Below are 19,079 nucleotides of genomic sequence, written 5' to 3'. Positions count from 1 at the left end.
ACTGTTATTTCTGGAAACTTGAGCTCTGAGAGGTTAAGTTACTTGTCTAAGGTTGAGTAGGTGCCAGAGCTGGGAAGAGTCGACATGTGCAAGTGGGACTGACTGGGACCTCAGCTTCCTGTCCTTGAACCCCAGTCTCACTATTTATCTGGGAGCCTGGGACCTCTCAGGGGAATGTGTCTACTGGGGACCAGCTATGCGCCCAGCCTGGCCTCACCTCATGCTATCATTCACATCTGGAGACCACAATACCAGTGGTAGGCCGAAAGCTGGTATTTCTCTTTTTCTAGGTTTGGGCTCTGACTCCTCCGATTTCTAGTATGGTCAGTGTTTTCCGAGTCAAGCAGGGTATAAGGAAAATCACACTCCCCCTGGACTAATTTATCATCCTGTTATTTCCATTAGCTGATACTGTTGGAACCCATTCCATCCCAAGCTGTTTGAATTCTCAGCTTGGAAATGCCCAGGCCTGGCAGTACCATTTTCTGCTGTAAAAGGGACCTAGGAAAATGAGAAATGCTGCCTGCAGGTGTGTGGAGAGGGAGGGGACATAGGAGACTTAGGAGGAGGGGCTGAGGACAGAGACCAGTGGGCATTTTTTGTTTGTTTGTTTCTTTCTTTTTAATCCAGAGTCAGGTGCACTGTGGAGGTCCACAGGGCTCTCTCTCCTGGAGGCAGGGGTGGCAGTGGGCTGCTGGGATCTACAGCTGGGTGTGGGGGAGATTGTGTCCAAGGAAGGCAAAGCCATTGGCAAGAATGGGAAGAAGGTTCCTGAAGGCTAGATGGCTCCTGAGCGGACCCTGGACCAGTGGACCCTGGACCAGCGAACTGAGCAAGGCTGCAGAGGCTGACTTCAGTTTTTGACAAGTTCAGAATCTTTAGGAGATGGTGAGGATGAGTATTATGGTTTGGCTCTTAAGTGTTCCCCCAAAAGCTCATGGGTTGAAGCCCTGGTATCCAAGTGCTAGCACTACTGAGAGCAAGCTAGGCTGTAGGGGTTGTGTCCTTGAAGGGCTGCTGGAATCCTGGCACCTCCTCCCTCTCTTTTCAATTCTCAGTCACCGTGACCTGAGCAGCTTTGCACACGAGCATACACACACACACACACACACACACACACACACACACACACACACGTCAATGAATCATAAGTTTTAAAAAAATAAGTCTGGCCGGTAGGGCTAGAGAGGAGAGGAGACTCATTTGTTAATGTACCTGCTGTGTGAGGATGCAGACCTGGAACACATCTAAAAGTTGGGTGTAGTGGCACGTGTGTGTAATCCCAGTGCTAAGGAGGCAGAGACAGGAGGATTGCTGGGGCTTGCTAGCTAGCCAGTCAGCCTAGCCAATTAATGGGTGAATCCCAGGTTTAGTGAGAGACTCTGTCTCAAAAAATAAGGTGGAGAGCAGTGGAGGAAAACACCAGGCATTAACCTCTGGCCTTCACGTATACGTGCTCCTGTACTCTGGCATGTGGCACATTAGTGCACACAAACACATATACATATACATATACATATACATATACATATACATATACATATACATATACATATACATATACATATACATATACATATACACACAGAATGTCTCCAGGGTGAGGCCCAGCTTAGCACACAGATCTGTGGCAGCAGGGTTTGGCTGAAGGGATATTCCTCTGTTCTCACCCCTGAGGGGATTAGACACTTTCAGCCCGTATCCTGGGGATGTGATGCTCCAGAGCCCCTGACACACAGGGCTAGGAGATCCTGTGGTACCTCTCCCTTTTGTTTAACAGGGACCCTGTGCTGATATATTGTGTACCCTAATAAAATTTACCTGAAGATCAGAGGACAGAACAAGTCACTAGATTAAACCTAGACACCAGGCAGTGGTGGCACACACTCAGGAGGCAGAGATCCGTCTGGATCTCTGTGAGTTCAAGGCCACCCTGGATTACATGAGATTGATTCAATCTAGGAGAGAAACAGAGCCAGGCAGTGGTGACACACATCTTTAACCCCAGTACTTGGGAGTCATACGCCTTTAATCCCAGCACTAGGAAGGAAGTGATATGGCTGGGCGGAGAAAGGTATATAAGGCATGAGGAGACAGGAACTGAGCCCTTTTTGGCTGGAGACCTTTCAGCTGAGGAATCAGAGACATTCAGTCAGAGGATTCGTGGAGTTGGTGAGGTGAGCTGTGCCTTGTTCCTTTGTTTACTCCAATATCTGGCTCTGGGTTTTTTATTAAAAGACCATTTTGGCAATTCAAGCAACAGGACCCCAAGGCCCCAGGCCACTTACTTGCCAGTAGAGCACTCTGAGAGAAGGGAACAGAGCTACAGCATGTTTGGGTGATTGATTTGAATATGTGTCCAGATCTGCGATTGTATTTAAGGTTGGCTAGCTCCCGTGTGAAGTAAACAAATAATTCTCACCTGTGAAATCAGCTACTCATTATCAAGAGGATGATGGGAGGAAAAGGTGAGGCTTAAGGCTGGGGCGTGCAGCCCTGGCCCCTTTCACATCCCTGTGGGGAACCCCTCAGCTTTGTCCCAGGCTGGGGAGGAGCCAGGCTGGGTTGGCTCTTGTAGAGGAATGGGTGGGCAGTTTCAGGAAAAGCAGGGCCAAATCTGTTGCTCTCACTCTGGCTAGGGGCTGCTTTGGAGACTTTGGCATAGTTCCCTGAATAGCTGCTCACTGAGGCCCAAGAGACTGAGTTTTTTTTTTCCCCCCGAGACAGGATTTCTCTGTGTAGCTTTGCACCTTTCCTGAAACTCGCTTTGGAGACCAGGCTGGCCTCGAACTCACAAAGATCCGCCTGCCTCTGCCTCCCGAGTGCTGGGATTAAAGGCGTGCGCCACCACCGCCCGGCGAGACTCAGTTCTTAATGCCCTCTGGGGCTTAATTCAAGATCAACTCTTTCTTGGTGGGACTTTTGGCTGTTTTGGATTGAATGAGCCAAGAACTGGGGACCCAGAGTTTGTGGGAAGTTCAGGTTGGGGCTCATGATCTTTTGGCTTTTCCCTAGGGATGGTAAGCAGCTGGGCCTGGATATAGACATATTCCTATTGGTCTACCCATCTATGCATCCACCCATCCTTCTGATGGGCCAGCAGTTTTCCTGTCCATTCTGTCAGATGCCCATCAATGCATTGGTTTACACAAAATATCTACCATGGCGCTCTCCATCATCTGCTCAATGCTTTATCAGTGCATTCCTCCATCTGTCCGCTCACTTGCTCACTTGCATTCCATCAATCCGTCCGTTCATCCATCCACCCATCCATTCATCCATTCATCCATCCATCCACCCACCCAATCCATCCATCCATCCATATCCATAGTTATCCATTGACATCCATCTACCCACCCACCCACCCACCCAAATTTCTTTCTTAAAAAAAAAAACAAACCACATTTATTTATTTTTATTTTATGTCTATGGGTGTTTTGCCTGTGTGTATGTGCTCATAGAGGCCAGAAGATGGCGTTGGATCCCCTTGGAATTAGAGTTACATATGGTTGTGAGCCACCATGTGGGTGCTGCAAATTGAACCTGGGTCCTCTGGAAGAGCAGTCAGTGCTCTTAACCCTTGAGCCATCTCTTCACCCCCAATCCCTACTTCTCAACCTCTAAACAGAGGCTTAAGACATGACTTACACCTCTAAGGAGGAAGTGAACGGCATGGTCCTTAAGGAACACAAGACTGTTCCAGCACATTCTAGAAGTAGAGTCCAGGCAGGAGATATAAGGGGCAGATTTGCCAGGCTTTTGCCTTGGGACAGGTCAACACCTTGCACTTTCAGCCCTCCTCCCACCCCCAGCCTTAAAAAGCAAAGGCAGAGAGGTAGGAGCTGGCAGCTGGAGAGGAGGGAGAGAAGGAGGGAGGAAGGGAGGGAGGGAGAGGCTTCATTTGTCAGCTGCTCAGCAGGTACAGTCAGACTTAAAATGTCCCCAAGAGTGTCTGCTGAGATGCAGGGGGTGAGCACGCTGAATTATTTCCCTAGTAATTGGCAGCAAAGAAGCTGCAGACATCCTGGGGTCTGCATCAAAGCTCAGAGCCTCCCCTGCTTAGCTTGCTCCCTGAAGATGCGGCAGCTTGGCTGTGGGTGTGGGGCCCAGGGCTCCTGAAATCCACTTCTCTACCTGGTGCTTTCCTCCCCTCTGCTTAAGGCACTGTGCAAGTGTGTGTGTGTGTGTGTGTGTGTGTGTGTGTGTGTGTGTGTGTGTGTGTGTGTGTGAGAGAGAGAGAGAAAGAGAGAGAGAGAGAGAGAGAGAGAGAGAGAGAGAGAGAGAGAGAGAGAGAGAGAGAATGCTTTACTATCTGCAGAAGATAGCCCGGGGGTGGGGCCGGTGTGTGCAGCTTGGGGCTCTGACCCTGCCTGTAGAAGAGGAAACTGGAGCCTCCAGGTCTTTCCCTGCAGCGGTTCAGGATCCAGTATTGCTGGAGTCTCTGCCCGCGGACCTGATGGGTCCTTCACTCCATATGGTCTGGGCAAAGGCAGTTGCTCTTGGTCTCCATCCCTCTGTATGGTGCTCTGGCTAGCACTCAGAGGGGGCAGTTTGATCTATTGGTCATATTATTTTGCAAACAGTTGAATTTTCCTGTGTCAATATGTCCTAACATGTGCACATGTGTGTGTACACATGAGTGTATGCCTGTATGTGTGTGTGTGTATATATGTATGCAATTTTTATATGTGGTGCCCCCCACCCCAGTGAAGGCCTTTTCCACTGGATTTCCAGCTGGTAGCTGGGACACCTCTCCAATAGGTTGGCCTTCCATCTGGTCACCTGATGCCGGGGGAGTACTGGGGTGGCATAGGGTGGAGGAGCCAGCCAGGTCACTTTCCAGCCTGGGCTCAGCTTCCTGTCTGCTTGGAGCCTGGTCTTAGGGGTAGAACATTTCCTTTTTCCTCCTACCCATCTTAGGTTCATTGGCTGGGGCCCCTGCACCAAAAAACAGATTAACAAGAGAAAAGCATGACACATACATAGAATGTAAGGTTCATGTGACTCAGGAAACACCCACCCCCACCCCCTGCCACCGGTGGTGGGGGAAACAGTGGAGAATGGACAGAAGTGAATGAATAAAGGTGTCAGGGTAGAGGGGCTGAGGGCACACTGTGGAGGCTCAGAGGATGTCTCTCCTTTCCTGTGGGATCTGGAGGGTCCCTCATGTAGATCTTCTGACTAGCTTCAAGGGGGAGGTCAGAGGTCAGGATAGGGTCAGAAAGGGCTTCCTGTGTGGGTTTCAGATCCCTTCCGTTTTAAGCACCTACTATACTAAGGTGCCGCATTTTGGGGTGGCACAGGCTGAAGGCTATTATAAAACAGAGGATGAATGGGGGAGCAGTGTTGACAACAGGAACACATCCCAACCCACCCTCTGGAACTTCCCGTCATCCCTCTTCACCTCAGGAGCTCTGGAGGGCACAACCCCGAACGGTTGTGTTTCTCTCTCTCATTTCACAGAGGAGAGATGGAGAAGGACAATGGCAGGGCCAGGATTAAGGACCCCCTGATGCACAGTCAGGGGCTCACCAGCCCAGGCTGCCCTTCAGCAGAGAGTTCAAGGACTCACCTGGAGGGCTGTGGCTATTGTGGGGCCTTATTTACAGAGTGCCAAGTTACTGTACCTGTCAGGACCCACGGTATCATTTGCAGAGCCCAGGGTCTTGTCCTCAGAATTATTAAGCATTTCCAGATGGTAGCAGAAAAATATGAAACATAGCATGTGTCCCTGAGGGAGCGCCTATGCAGCCAGCGCCAGGGCCAGCAGGATGCCAGCCATCTGTAGAGTAGCCCAGGCTTCCTGGTGGCTACCTGTCCCCCAGTGCTGTGGGTCACTGGGGGCTGGTGCTGGGGCCTAATGAGGAGACTTGAGAAGCTAGCACCTGAGTCAGAGGAAAGGCAGACCCTGGGGCTCTGTTGGAGGCGTGCAAAGTGGCTCCTGGAGGGCCTCAGACATTATACCCAGGAAAGCCAGCCTGAAATCCCAGCACTGAGGAAGCAGAGGCAGGAGGATTGCAAGCTCCAGGCCCCTTGAGCTGCATAGTGAGACTGTACATCTAAATAAAATACGTAGAATGATATAATATACCAATTTTACTCCTGGATTCAGATCCAAAAGTGAAGAGTTAGAGGGGCATGGGCTAAAAGAGGGAAAATGCCCCCCTGACTTGGCAGCTTTTTGTTCTTAGAAGGAATTTAGAGAACGCACAGGGGAGGGGATTCCCTTGACAGGACCAATAGGGGGATGGGGAAGCCCCGGGCTTCTCTAAAATACCCAAGCATGTGTGTTTTTAGTAGACTTTCATCCTGGGGCCCCTCCCATCCCTGATGCTTGAAGCTGTTAGCTTTCCATTTCTCTGCAGCTTGGTCATCTATCTGTCTTTCCTAGATGTTCGGTTCTTTGTTTGTCAGGAAACAAACCCACAGCCCTCCAGATACCACCAGCAGCACCCTGTAATAGTTCTGGGGGTCCCTCCCTGATTTGAGAAGTCCTCTACTCAAGGTTGTATACCTAACTGCAAACTGCATAGGACTCAAATGTGACCATGACCTATCTGACACTGAGGGCCCCTTCCTAGAGAGGGGACCCCTTCCACCATGACTAGCACTGTGGGAGCCCCCAGTTAGCCCCACCTCTTCTGGGAGTAAGGAGAGTAGAGGCTTGGACTCCCATCTTTTACAGGAGGAAGGAGAATTCTCCCCTGAGAATCACGAGGAGCCTATGCTGCCACCCCTGCACCAAGAGTCAGGGCAAACCGAATCCCAAGGAACCCAGCATCTCCCAGGGTGGAAGGATGGGGGATGCAGACCCTCCATGCAGTACCCCCTGGGAACAGTACACCCGGGAAGGGTCCATGGGCAGGGCACTCCTCTGCTCGATTGCTTCTGCACCCCACACTCAGATATTTGGCCCTTGAGCTGTGAACAGCTAAGTGCAGGCCTCTGGGTCTCCGCTGTCTGTTGGGATCGGAAGGCCCGCTCTCGAAGCTTTCTGTTTCCTGAGCTATTGTAAAGAAAGTGAGAGCCGGCTTGCCCTGGGTTCAGGCAGTGGGTGGCTGAACTCCAAATGGAGGCAGTACCTGAGCTAGGAGGGAAAGCTCTGCCCTGTGGGAGAAAGCTTCCCCAGGGGCTTTGGCTGTTCGTCTGGAGCCTGCATGACTCCTCACCCCTTGAAGCTCTCAGGAGAGGTATGAATGTCCTGCCTCAAAGAGTTGTCACCATGTGGGAACTCTCAGGAGCTATGATAGCAGGAACAGGGTCTCCCTCAGCTGGACTGTGAAGCAGATGACATCTCTGACCTTGCAAATGCTCCTTCCACACACACCCCTTCTCCAGCCCAGCCTCCCTCATGCCCCCATTGCATGTGCAGAGCTCTTTGCTGGTCTTTGAGGAGACACTGGGCACTGGAGGACCCCAGAATGATGGAGGAGTGGGGAAGGGAAGTAGTGTGAGTGCTGGCTGTGGGGGGCTGTGGATGGGACTCAGCAGTAGAAGGACTGCCTAAACACTTGAGGCCGTGGGTTCGATTCCAGGCACTGCCATGGTCAGTTGGTAGAGAAGACAGGAAGGGCCCTTTGCCTTGGTATCAGTTTTCCAGGAGCCAGTAAGAGCTGGAGGCAAGGACAGATGAGCTTGCTTGGGTGGAGACTGGAGAAGAGGCCTCCACTGGGTCTTAATGCTTGCTCTTTCTACACGGCCTCTCAAATTCTGCCTTCTCTTTATCTTTCCCTGCTCGCTGCCTGCTTTTGGTCTTGCCCTCTTGTACCCAGAACGCCTGCTTTTTTTTTTCTTCCTTTCCAGTTGCTGTGACATCAACAGGCTAAGGAAAAAGCATTACATATTCTCTAGATTTTGAGTAAATTATCCACTGAGTGTTTAAAAATAAAAAAAAAAAGCAAACAAGAAAAACGGGTCAAAGGGAATATTTACATCAGTTTTTTTTGAATGGTGGCTTTTACATGGATAAGATTAGTCATCGTTAAGGTCATGGGTGGTCAAGAGTCTACCCGTGATTGGAGCAAATATGTTCCCCTTTCTTTCATGGTCATGAATGAGGAAGGAGAAGATACAGGTACCCATGCCCATCAGGGGGACACCCCCTGGTCCACCAGGAATGGTTTAGACCTTTTCCCATTGAGGAGCCACATTTTCTTCTGCTTTCTATGTTACAGGTGCTGCTTGTTGTGACCTTGAACCCTTGGCCTCCTGTTTGTGTAGTGAGATGTCATGAGGAAGCGGGATCCGAACAGCTAGTTCCTGTTGAAAGCTAGACAGAGTAACACTGGCCTTGAGTGCATGTCTGAAACCTTCCTGCTTGAGTCTAAAAGGACCCATGGGCTGAATGTAACCTGTGTCGGTTGGGTGACACTAATCCCCAGGCCAACTCATGGGTCCCCTAAAAGCCTCCAGCCTGCTCAGCTTTGGACCAGATAAGGATGTGATGGGCACCAGAAACAAACTTGTGAGGAAGGGCCCACCTGCCTGTCAGCTGCATTTGATAATAGGCTGGTAGGCCTGCCTTGTGAAGTTTCAGACAGAAGCAAAGACTCTCTTAAGGGCTGTTTATGTGACCAGCTATATCTGATCGTGATTGTGCCCTGGTTCTTCCCACTTGGAATTAGAAGGTATGTAATTCTAATTGTTTCCTGGGATTTCTGTGCCAGGGAATGAGCTCGGCAATGGCCCAGACAACCGCCAGCACCCCCCTTACAAAAGCGTTGAAAGGAGGGGAGCTTGGACACATACTCAGAGCCCTGTGATCCCAGCAGCTTATTCCCAATAGCCAAAAGACAGAAGCGAGCCAAACGCCCATAGAGAGATGAGCGGGTCAGCATCTCGCATTAGATCCATGCAGTGGAATGTCACTCAGCTGGTGTCCGAGATCTGCAGTGACACATGCCACAACATGGAAGGACCTCGAAGACACTATCCTAAGTGAAATCTGCAAACAGAGTGGGCATGTATTACATGTTCCACTTAAACTCGGCATCTAGTGTAGTCAAAAATAAGAGACAGTGGATGGATGGCAGGGCCGGAAGTAGGGAAGTGCCAGGAGCTATGGCTTAATGGGGGCACAGTTTGGGTGACGACAAAGGTTTAACAATGAGTGGTGGGGATGGTTACGCAGTGTTGTGAATGACTGTCACACACGCGCACACGCCCATGGGAGAATGAAGTGCCTGTGAGGATTTGTGAGGTAAGCTAGGGTCTGGGGAGCTATGCCTTTCTTGGAATTCAAGGGTCATCCCTATGTCCTGGCCACATCTTCAGGCTGTGAATGCACAGGATTGAGGCTTCGGAAGCCTGGAGAGGATGCTTGATTGGCAGAAGCTCCTGGAAGCCCTCTTAGTCAAATCCCCCCTTGCACTGAGCCCAGGCATTTATAAGCCCCAGTTTCACTAGGTCCAGCTCAATGAACAAAGACAGATGTTAGCACCAGGCACTCTCAGCCATCCCTGGCCCTAGGCACCAGGCAGTTTCCAGCAAGTGGGTGAATCTGTGTGTGGGGACTGGGCTTTACTCTCACGTCACATCAGCAGTAGGAAATTCTCCAGCAGGACGACGGGCTGACTCTCCCCTTCCACCTAATCCCATGTGTGTTGCTCACATAGCCAGGCTGCTCTGCAGCTGCTTCCTTCACGCTCAGAATCCCGATTTGTTCCCACCAATCCCGGGCTCCAGGGCAGCCTCAGGCTCCCAGCACAGTCTTGGGCATCCGTTCACCCCGGGGGTGCGTCAACAGGCTCTCTTGATGTCTCTGCTGTCCTTCTCCATACAATGGGGACAGTGAAAGGGCCTGACTCCTGGGTGGGTATGACCCCCTAAAGCTGGTAGCAGGTGCCTGACTCAACAAACGGTGGCCACCATGGTTATTATCTTCCCCTCGCAGCAAAATGCCTCATCTCTCTCTGGCCTTGGCGGGGTGGAATTGAGAGCTGTTTGTTGTCAGCAAACAAAGCTCAGCCCGGGAGGAGGCAGGGTGAGCGGAGGGGGAGCGAGGGAGGGTGCTGCCTGGAGTCCTTGATGCTGGCCTCCCGTGCTCCTAGCCCCGCAGCTTCAGCTGGGTGCACCTTGCGCTCAACCAGAATGCAGCAACAATTCACGTGAGGGGCAGACACAGTGTGGGCTCCCGAGAACCTGCAGATACGATGCCAGACACGGTGTTTTTGCATTAGCGAAGGACACCAGCCCCCAATTTTTTTTTTGGGGGGGGGAGGGTGGAAATGGCTCAAATGTGCTGAGTGTGTCTGAGGGGACTCTGCTGTAGATGTTCCATGTGCCAGAGCTGCTCCAGCTGGGGTGGCGTGCTGAGGAGCTAGCTGAAGGCAGGTACCTGTCTGGGGCTGCGAGGAAGGCGTGCTTTCTCTTCTGGTCTCATTTCCTCTGCCAAGGTCTGTGCCAGGTGCCATAGGCAGTACGGGATTAGGGCTGTCAGCCCTGGGAAGAGCACTTCGGAGACCCAACGGGCTTCAAAGTGAGGTTTCAACAGGGAGATCTCCTGCCCCTGGAGTGTGAAAAACACCCCCCCACCCCCCACCCCCGCCGCCTCTGTGGTAGAGTGCAGCTCTCTGAGTATACCAGCTGCCATCTTCATCAGGGCAGCTGTGACTACTTGCCGGGGACCCTCCAGATGGGGCCTGTTGACTCCTGATGCTGCCTCATCCTCATAGGAGGGAGGAGGGAGGGTCGTTGGATCCTCACCTGAGGTTCTAGCCACGCCCTCTTGCACCTCCCAGCCAGCTGAATGTGATTCTGCCCTAAGTGCGTGCCTGCGTGCGGGGGCAGATGCAAGATCTCAGAAGGAATCTAGTGGGTCCCGAGAGCAGGAGGGTGACTGAACTCCATCTCTGCAGCTATGGGCAAGTGCGTTGGGGTCACTTATGCCTGGTGAGTAAGCCCAATAAACGCATGGGTTCCCCCCCCCCCCACTTTGGACTTTGTCTGGTTGATACCCTGTGAGGAGAGGTAGCCATTTGTTGGTGCTTACCCAGGGAGAGAGTTCTGTTAACAGCCTCTAACCCAGAGACGCCAGAGCTCCCAGTGCTGTTTGCACAGTCTTCTGGGCAACTCGGAGGTGGCAGAGGGTAGAGGCCATGTCTGTTTTGTGCTGCTGAGCCCCAACCCCCAACTTCTTTTTTTTTTTTCCTGGAGCTGAGGACCAAACCCAGGGCCTTGCGCTTGCTAGGCAAGCGCTCTACCACTGAGCTAAATCCCCAGCCCCTGAGCCCCAACTTCTAACTACGCTTGGTCCCTGCTTCTGTGCTTCTGGATTTTTTTTTTTTTTTTTTTTTTTTTTTTAAGATTTACTTATTTATTGTGTATACAGTGTTCTGCCTGTATGTCTGCCTGCAGGCCAGAAGAGGGCACCAGATCTCATTACGGATGGTTGTGAGCCACCATATGGTTGCTGGGAATTGAACTCAGGACCTCTGGAAGAACAGCCAGTGCTCTTTACTGCTGAGCCATCTCTCCAGCCCCCACGTGTTTCTGGATTTTGACAGATATTGTCAATCCACTCTCCACTCATCACTCAGTTCCAAGTGGTAAGTTGGCTGGTTGGGACCCTGAACGCATTCTGTAAAGAAATGATTTGTTGGTTCTATGGCAGCTGAGAGGATTCTGGACTCTGGAGCAGCCCCTGACTTTGTGGAAGGGTCTGGCGTCCATCTCAACTGTAAAGCCGAACTGTACAGGGTTACTTTGAGATGAGCCGTCTTCAGGAACACATTTGTAGTTTGCCTGAGGAGCTGCAGGGTGTGGGGGGCTGAGGGGCCCAGCTAGGCCTGGGGTCTGGTGGGATGTGTGTGCTGCAGTGGACTGGAAGGCCTTTGGCCATTCTTAGAGGCATGAGGAGAGCCCTGTAGTTTAGAGTAGAGGTATGGGGACAGCCACCTACAGGCTGGGGTGTAGGTGTAGGGGCCCCCAGATCTAGGATGGCTTCTGTCCCTCCAAGTCTGTCCTAAGTTGAAATGCATGGGGTCCTTCTGAATACCAGAAGCTTGCAGCAGAGCAGGCTGGGGGCGGGGGTGTTCCCCCTCATGTTCTCAGCGCTGCTCCGCTGCCGCTGCTTACATTGCAGGAGGAATTGGACTGTAGAGAGTTAATCAGTGTGGAACATTAAAAACAAAACACCCAAACAAAGTTTTGGGGCTGGAGAGATGGCTCAGTGGTTAAGTGCACTGATTGCTCTTCCAGAGGACTCCAGCTTGATTCCCAGCACCCACGTGGTGACTCACAACCTCCAGCCCCAGGGGATCTGATGCCCTCTTCTAGCTGCCTCGGGCACCGCGTGCACATGTTGCACAGACATCTATGTAGGCAAGACGTTCATACATCTTGTAAATGAAAACACATACAAAGTAAATGAAAACATACCCCCTACTAAGTTTCTACTGAATGTAGGAGTGCTTTAAAGTCACTTTTTACAAGCATAAACTGTTTTTATTTTTAACTTGCTTGTGTAGGTGTGTGCATGGGAATGAAGGTGCTGCAGGAGGGCAGACCCTCCTGGAGCTGCCTGACAGGTGCTAGGAATTGAACTCGGGTCCTCTGCAATGCTGTCTTAGGGCTAACCCTCTCTCAGCCCACACATACATATTGTATGTTGAACGTCTCCACCCTCCCTTCCCCAGCTTCCCCGTCTTGCCTCTCCTTTCCCGTCAGTCTCTCCTCTTAGAACCGTGGTTCTCAACTGTGGGTCGCGACCCCCTTTAGCAAACCTCTCTCTCCAAAAATACTTACAATTCATGACAGCAGCAAAGTTACAGTTATGAAGTAGCAACGAAAATAATTTTATGGTTGGGGGGAGTCACCACAACATGAGGAACTGTATTAAAGGGCTGCAGCATTTGGAAGGTTGAGAACCACCAGCTTAGACCATCCACTTCTCCTTGTATTACCATAAACACACGAGCTTTTATGTGTCTGTATAAAACCTAGGAACCACAATGAGAGAATATATAGAGCATCTGTCTTTGTGAGCCTGGCATAATTTGCATAATGCTCTCCGTGAATGTGGGCTGCTTTTGCGCCCTTGCTAAGCAGTGCTGAGTTGATGGCACTAAGTCTCGGAGGTCTGCATCGGAGGCTGCAGTGCAGCTCATGGGTTATCCCCTCTGCTTGGCGGCTCCTCACCGCCTCACCCCTGCTATAGGCAGAGCCTTACTGCCGCCGGCCGCCCTCCCTGGGTTTATAATTTTGATAGGTACGCTTTCCCCTAAAAGACTCTAGGGGCCAGCAGGATGGGTAGTGGGTAAAGCCCTTGCCATGCAAGGGTGATGACTTGAGTTTGAAGTCACGTAAAAACAGAACAGACTCCACGAAGTTGTCCTCTGACCTCCACATGTGTGCTGTGGCACATGCACCAGCCCTAGTATGCGTACTTACATAATAAAGATTCCAGAATTTCAAGTATATCCTCGCTTGCCGAATAAATGGCAATCCCAGTCCACCCCAGGTGCCTCCCAGGCAGCCCTGGGGACTTTCAGCTCCCTTGTGTCTCTGTCTTTGTGTCTACTAGTTTAAGTTTTGGGTGTTCTGGTTTAGTTGTGTATGCCATACCTTAGCTCTCATGGATAGCCCCTCCACCCTCTTGTCTGGCTCATCTCCTGTCTGGTTGGAGCACATCCTGAGTAGCTAAGTGCACATGAAAGGCGAAAAAACTAAAGAGCGCACATGCCTGCCCGCACCTTCCTTCTCCCGGTACACTTGGCAGGTGTTTGGCTGGGTGTGTCTGGACCAGGAATCGCCTCCCCTCAGCATTCACAATATATGGTGTCTTTGTGTTCTGGCTTTCAATTTAAAAAAAAAAAAATCCTTCACAATTTCATATATACATAGAATGTACTTGGATCCCAGTTCCCCATTATCCTCTCTTATCTCCTCCCCCTTTCTGCTTCCTCCACCTTCCATGTGTGTGTCTGTCTGTCTGTCTGTGTCCCCGAACACTGCAACAGGGCTCCTCATTCCAAGTGGCCAGATCAGCTCTGCCTCAGCTCTGCCGTTCCTGCTGTCATGGACTGAAACCTCTGGAAACCATGAGCTAACAGTACCTTTTCCTCCCTTCAGTTAGCTTTTGTTATTATTTGTGGTCATGGTAGTAAGAGAAAGAATGATTACCTTAGTAAGTTAGTTAATTGTGTAATGCTGAGGATTGAACCCAGAACCTCGTGTATGATAGGCACATGCTCTATCCCTGGGCTGTAGCCTCAGCTACTCATTTGGTTTTTAAAATTTATTTTTTAACAGATACATCAAAAATTTGAGAATTGTATGAATTTGCGGCATACCACGTGATATTTTAATACCTGTGAACACTCTGCAATGTTTAAATTAGGTTAATTTTTTTTTACCGCTTTTTCTTTATATTTCTTTTAATTCAGGCTGGACATGGTGGTACACACTTTTAATCCCAGCACTTGGGAGGCAGAGGCAGGCAGAGCTCTGTGAGTTTGAGGTTAGGGTGGTCTATATAGTGAATTCCAGGACAGCCAGAGTTATATAATGAGACCCTGTCCCGAACAAACAAAAAAAATTAATAATTTATGCATATGGGTATTTGCTTGTATGAGTGTCCACCATGTGTATGCAGTGCCTACAGAGGCCAGGAGAGGACATTGGATCTCCTGGAACTGGAGTTACAGATGGTTTTGAGTTTCCATGTGGGTGCTAGGAATTGAACCCAAGCCCTCAACAAGCCCAGCAAGTGCTCTTAGTGCAGCCATCTCTCCAGCCCCCATTTTTCTCAAGCTAGGGGAGTTCATGTATATGTGTGTGTGCATGTGAGTCCACGTGCTGTGGGGTTGGATGCCCTGGAGCTGGAGTTATGGGCCGTTGTGAGCCGCCTGACATGGGTGCTGGGAATGGAATCAGGTCCTCTGGAAGAGCAATGCGTGCTGAGCCATCTCTCCAGCTCCCTTACCATTTCCCAATGATGGAAACATTGCTTCTAGCCATTTGAACTGTGGGGCTTCTCTGCAGCTACCCTGCTGTGCAGCCACCCGCCAGGGCTCCCCACCACTTAGAGCCCAGCTGGGAAACACTCACGAGACCCCTCATCACTTTTCTCTCCTTTGTTATGTTTCTTTTTTGATTTATTTTTATTTATGTGTGTGTGCCACATTATATTAGGGTGTCCACAGAGGCCAGAAGAAGACATCAGATCCCCTGGTGCTGGAGGTTGTGAGCTGCTGGACATGGGTGCTGGGAACTGAACTCAGGTCCTCTGCAAAAGCCACAAGTGCTCTGAATCACTGAGCCATCCTTCCAGCCCCTAACACTCACGAGTCCTCATCATTTCCTCTCTTCTGTTATTTTTCAGTTTGGAAGTTCCTTTAGCTCTAAGTTGGACCTTCTATATTGTTGGAGTTTTTCTGTTAGCCTCTCTTATCCCTACCTCTCCCCGTCCCCCACAGACAGTCTCATGTAGCCCAGGGTAGTCTCATACTTGCTATGTAGTTGAGGATGGGCTTGAAAAACTTCTCATGTCTCTGCCTCGCGAGTGCTGGATTATAGGTGTGCACCACCATGCCCAGTTTGATGCAGTGCTAGGGAAAGACCTCGGTTTCTACCAGCCATCCCCAGCACTTTTATATTTCTGGTTTTTGTGTCTTGCTTCCTGGGAGGTTATCTCCCTCTCAGCTTTCATTTTAAAATTTTTCCTTTTTTTTTTTGGGTTTTCGAGACAGGGTTTCTCTGTGTAGTTTTGGTGCCTGTCCTGGATCTTGCTCTGTAGACCAGGCTGGCCTCGAACTCACAGAGATCCACCTGTCTCTGCCTGCCGAGTGCTGGGATTAAAGGTGTGCACCACCACCGCCCGGTCTAAAATTTTATCTTTTTACACAGAGTTCAATTTTAGGTGAATTGTTTATGAGCTCTTCATCTTGATTTTTGAGGTAGGGTCTCTCATTTGGCCTGGAATCTGATAAGTAGGCTAGGTACGCAGGCTAGCAAACCCTAGGGATCTGCCTGTCTCTGCCTCCCCTACTCTGGGAATACAAAGGCGTGCCACCATGCTCCTGGGTTCTGGAGATCAAGCCGAGGCCCCCTCTGCCTGTGGAGTGGTACTTACTGAACTAGCTCCCTTGCTCCTGTGGTCTTAGAGTTTTAATTTTGAAGAACATTAACTTCTTTTCTAAAAAGTAGCATTGTTATTGTCATTAATTTTTATTTTTGGTATCACTAGGAATGAAACCTGGGCCCTCACTCCTGCATTTTCTCGTTTCATGTGGTAGTATCTTCAGAGGACCCAAGTTCTTCCTCCTGCACGCTGGATGCTCTAGGTTTTATTTTATTTATTTATTTTTTAGCTCCACCATGCTCTGAGTGCCTTTGCCTGTTCTCACCATGTGAAGAACAAAGCAGGCAGGTTGCTCTCTACACATGGATGGGGCTCACAGACTGTGGTCTCCCAGCAGAGAATGAGTGGAGACTTGATGCTTGGGGACTCCCTAATGCCGGGGTCCACCATCAGTTCCCCAGAGAAATGCAAGCATCTTGTTTTGGGGGAGGGGAGGGGAGGAAGTAGGCCTGGCTGTCATCAGGCAAATGTCTGATTTTTTACTGACCATTCTAGATTTCAGCAAGGGACCTTAGCCAGCCTTTGGCTGCATTTCTAGTTCCGTTCTGGCCAGCAGTAAACTTGTTATCAGGGGTTAGGGAAGGGCAGTCACCAGGCCATGTGGGCCAAGAGTCCATGGGGTAGGTATGGGGAAGAGGATGAAGGGAATGAGGTCAGAGGTCAGGGCTCACTGTTCATTCTTTAGTGCAGTGTTGGGGATTGAGCGCTGGGGCTCCTACATTCTAGGCAAGCTCGCTACCACTGAGTTACAACCCCAGCCCCTGTGGCCAATCCCTTAAAAACCCAGTGCTTTTGGGACCCTTGCGGAACTTCCAGGTCTCTCCAGGTTCTGAGTTTTCTAGGGAAGATGCAGAGCAAGTGGGCGGGTTTGCGATTGGTTCCTCCAACCCGAATCTTGGGAGTTAGGGAGGCTGAGGATGACTGCATCTTAACTGTCTCACCTTTTCAGCTTTTCACACATCTCTCATCCCCTCCTATCCTTTTGTCTTTGTGGTTTACTCCATTTTCACTCCTTTAGGTCGTGTTGAGTGGGACAGAAAGAATGATGCATGTGCCCAGTCTGTCACACGCAGCCTAAAGTCAGTGTCTATTTAGAAAACATTTCTGTACAGGTCTCTTGAACCCATTTTAATTCGTTTTTGCCCAGATGGGCTTGCTTTAGTGTTAGTAGTTGCACTGAGACCTGATCTAACCGGTTCCTCTGACTCAGGCTTTAGGAAGGGTTTCAGTGAATCAGCAGTACATTTTAAAAGTTTATTTTAATCCATCCACTGCCATCCCTGATACAGGTTGGAATGTGGCGATTGTGGTCTTTGGATCAAGAGTGACTCCATGAAAATTCTCATGTTGATTATTTTAATGCTAAAGCATGACATGTCACAGGGAAACTGAGTTTCTTTGTCTTCTGCCAGCAGCAAGGGCAAAAGGCTCACAGTGAAGGCCTTGGAGAGAAAACCCTCCAAGGATGAAGGGCTGGTGGTGGGGAGTGGTGGAGCTGGACTGAGAGGGAAGGAAAGACATAGACACATACCCCACCCCCACCCCCACATGACCCAGGGAAGGGTTTTCTAGAAGCATTTGTATTTTGAATATTTTTCATGCCTTCTTTGGTTTGAGAATGCTAAACTCCCAGGCTGGGCCAGTGAGCACTAGGAAGGCTGGGCGCCTTGTTTTCCAGTGAAAAGCAAAAAGTGTTTTAATGTCTTAGGGGAGCTGTGTGCCCGGCTGAACAAAAACCTGGAGGCCAATAGGGGCTTCAGGGAAACCTCAAAGCTGGGTTAAACCCAGCTCCTGGGCTAGTCTGGGGCAGATAGGACACACACAGCTCCAGGCTCACACTGAGGGAGTCACTCAGCTTTGCAGGGTCACACTCAGGGTTAGATTTCTTCTCAGCATTAGTACAAAGAAAGCCCTGTGTGGTCCCGATGAAATTTCAGTGCATACAGGAAGGCCCTTCCAGCCCAACCCAAGACCCAAGCAAATCAAAACATGGGGATGGCTGGGGTGGGTGGGTAGGGCAATAAATAAAGGTGTGGGGCTGAGTGAGGTGGTAGATAAGGGGGCAGCAAGGCACTAGGTGGGGGCAAGCACACTCGTCCCCAAACACTGGTTTGTTGAGTTGGAGGTCAAGGCCATCAGGGTGCTGGTGAGGAGGGCCTCAAGGACCTTCAGAAAGGAGCCAGGACTCCCGGCTCTGTATTCTCTCTCCGAATCTTCCGCTGGAGGGTCTGCCTCAGTCTAGGGGTGCCAATTGGCCACATCAGCAGCGAGGAGTTGTCCATGTATGTCTTTTGCCTTTGGCAGAGAGAGAAAAAGACCAGTGAATAGTGAGTGAGTGGTGGTTGGCTTCCTCCCCAGTGACAACCCAGCTTTGGGAGGAAACAGATGTGTGAGGACAGGGCCTTCCTGGGTCCAGGACGAGCCAGCACTGTCCACAAGCTTGTTATCTGCACACCCGTGCTTCGGGTTGTCTGTCCAAACCTTGTCTGACTGTTTTCGACCTCTAGCACCTCATAGGTTCACTGCTGGTGTGCCCAAACTCACAGTGTTAGGGCTGGGACTAGAATGCATCCTATAGAGGGCTGCAGGAGGCTGTAGAGAGGGGACAGGGAACGGGATGGTTAGTGGGGTGTATACAGGCTACTTGAGGGAGACCCCAAGGGACACATCAGATGCTGCTTCATGTATGTGCCTGTGGGCTGTTGGCCGGGGATGCCCAGCCTAGCTGGGGCTGGTCTTTAAAGGAGTCTGTGCTTTCTCTAGTTGAGAATGAGAAGTACCCCACATCATGATGCTCCCATGCTGGACCAGTGAGCACAAGGCAGAGGGAGAGCATTGTTTTCTACACCTATGTACATCACATGTATACATCAAGGCTCCCTGAAAGCCAACCTTGGATGTGGTGGCTCTGGAGGATAAGGACAGACACCACTCTACTGTTCTCAGGCCAGGCTCAGTGAGGACTGTCCGCGGCTGTTAGGAGCAAGGGAAGACTGAC

At 50.5% G+C, this 19,079-nt stretch overlaps 1 protein-coding gene and 1 long non-coding RNA gene across 16 annotated transcripts in view; one reads left to right on the top strand and one right to left on the bottom strand.

Moving 5' to 3' along the window:
- The window catches only part of LOC128121377 (uncharacterized), a 50,260-nt gene that overhangs the window by 18,191 nt on the left and 12,990 nt on the right, over positions 1-19,079 (top strand). For 8 of the 10 annotated variants that reach the window (XR_008222166.1, XR_008222162.1, XR_008222168.1 and 5 more), the window contains 3 exons: positions 8,175-8,627; positions 10,740-10,890; positions 11,356-11,546. This is a non-coding gene — a long non-coding RNA (uncharacterized LOC128121377). Of the gene's footprint in view, positions 889-8,174; positions 8,628-10,739; positions 10,891-11,355; positions 11,547-19,079 lie in introns of all 10 variants that reach the window. The other 2 variants (XR_008222164.1, XR_008222169.1) reach the window with 2 other exon arrangements.
- The window catches only part of Rph3al (rabphilin 3A like (without C2 domains)), a 147,295-nt gene continuing 145,537 nt past the window's right edge, over positions 17,322-19,079 (bottom strand). For all 6 annotated transcript variants that reach the window (XM_052756029.1, XM_052756027.1, XM_052756032.1 and 3 more), the window contains one exon: positions 17,322-18,376. In XM_052756029.1, the coding sequence (XP_052611989.1) occupies positions 18,342-18,376 (35 nt within the window). In that variant the 3' untranslated portion in view covers positions 17,322-18,341. The remainder of the gene's footprint in view (positions 18,377-19,079) is intronic.

This window comes from Peromyscus californicus, unplaced genomic scaffold, assembly GCF_007827085.1.
Source record: "Peromyscus californicus insignis strain IS unplaced genomic scaffold, ASM782708v3 Scaffold_3__1_contigs__length_106647218, whole genome shotgun sequence".
NCBI lineage: Eukaryota > Metazoa > Chordata > Mammalia > Rodentia > Cricetidae > Peromyscus > Peromyscus californicus.
This window is presented reverse-complemented; position numbering and strand designations above follow the sequence as displayed.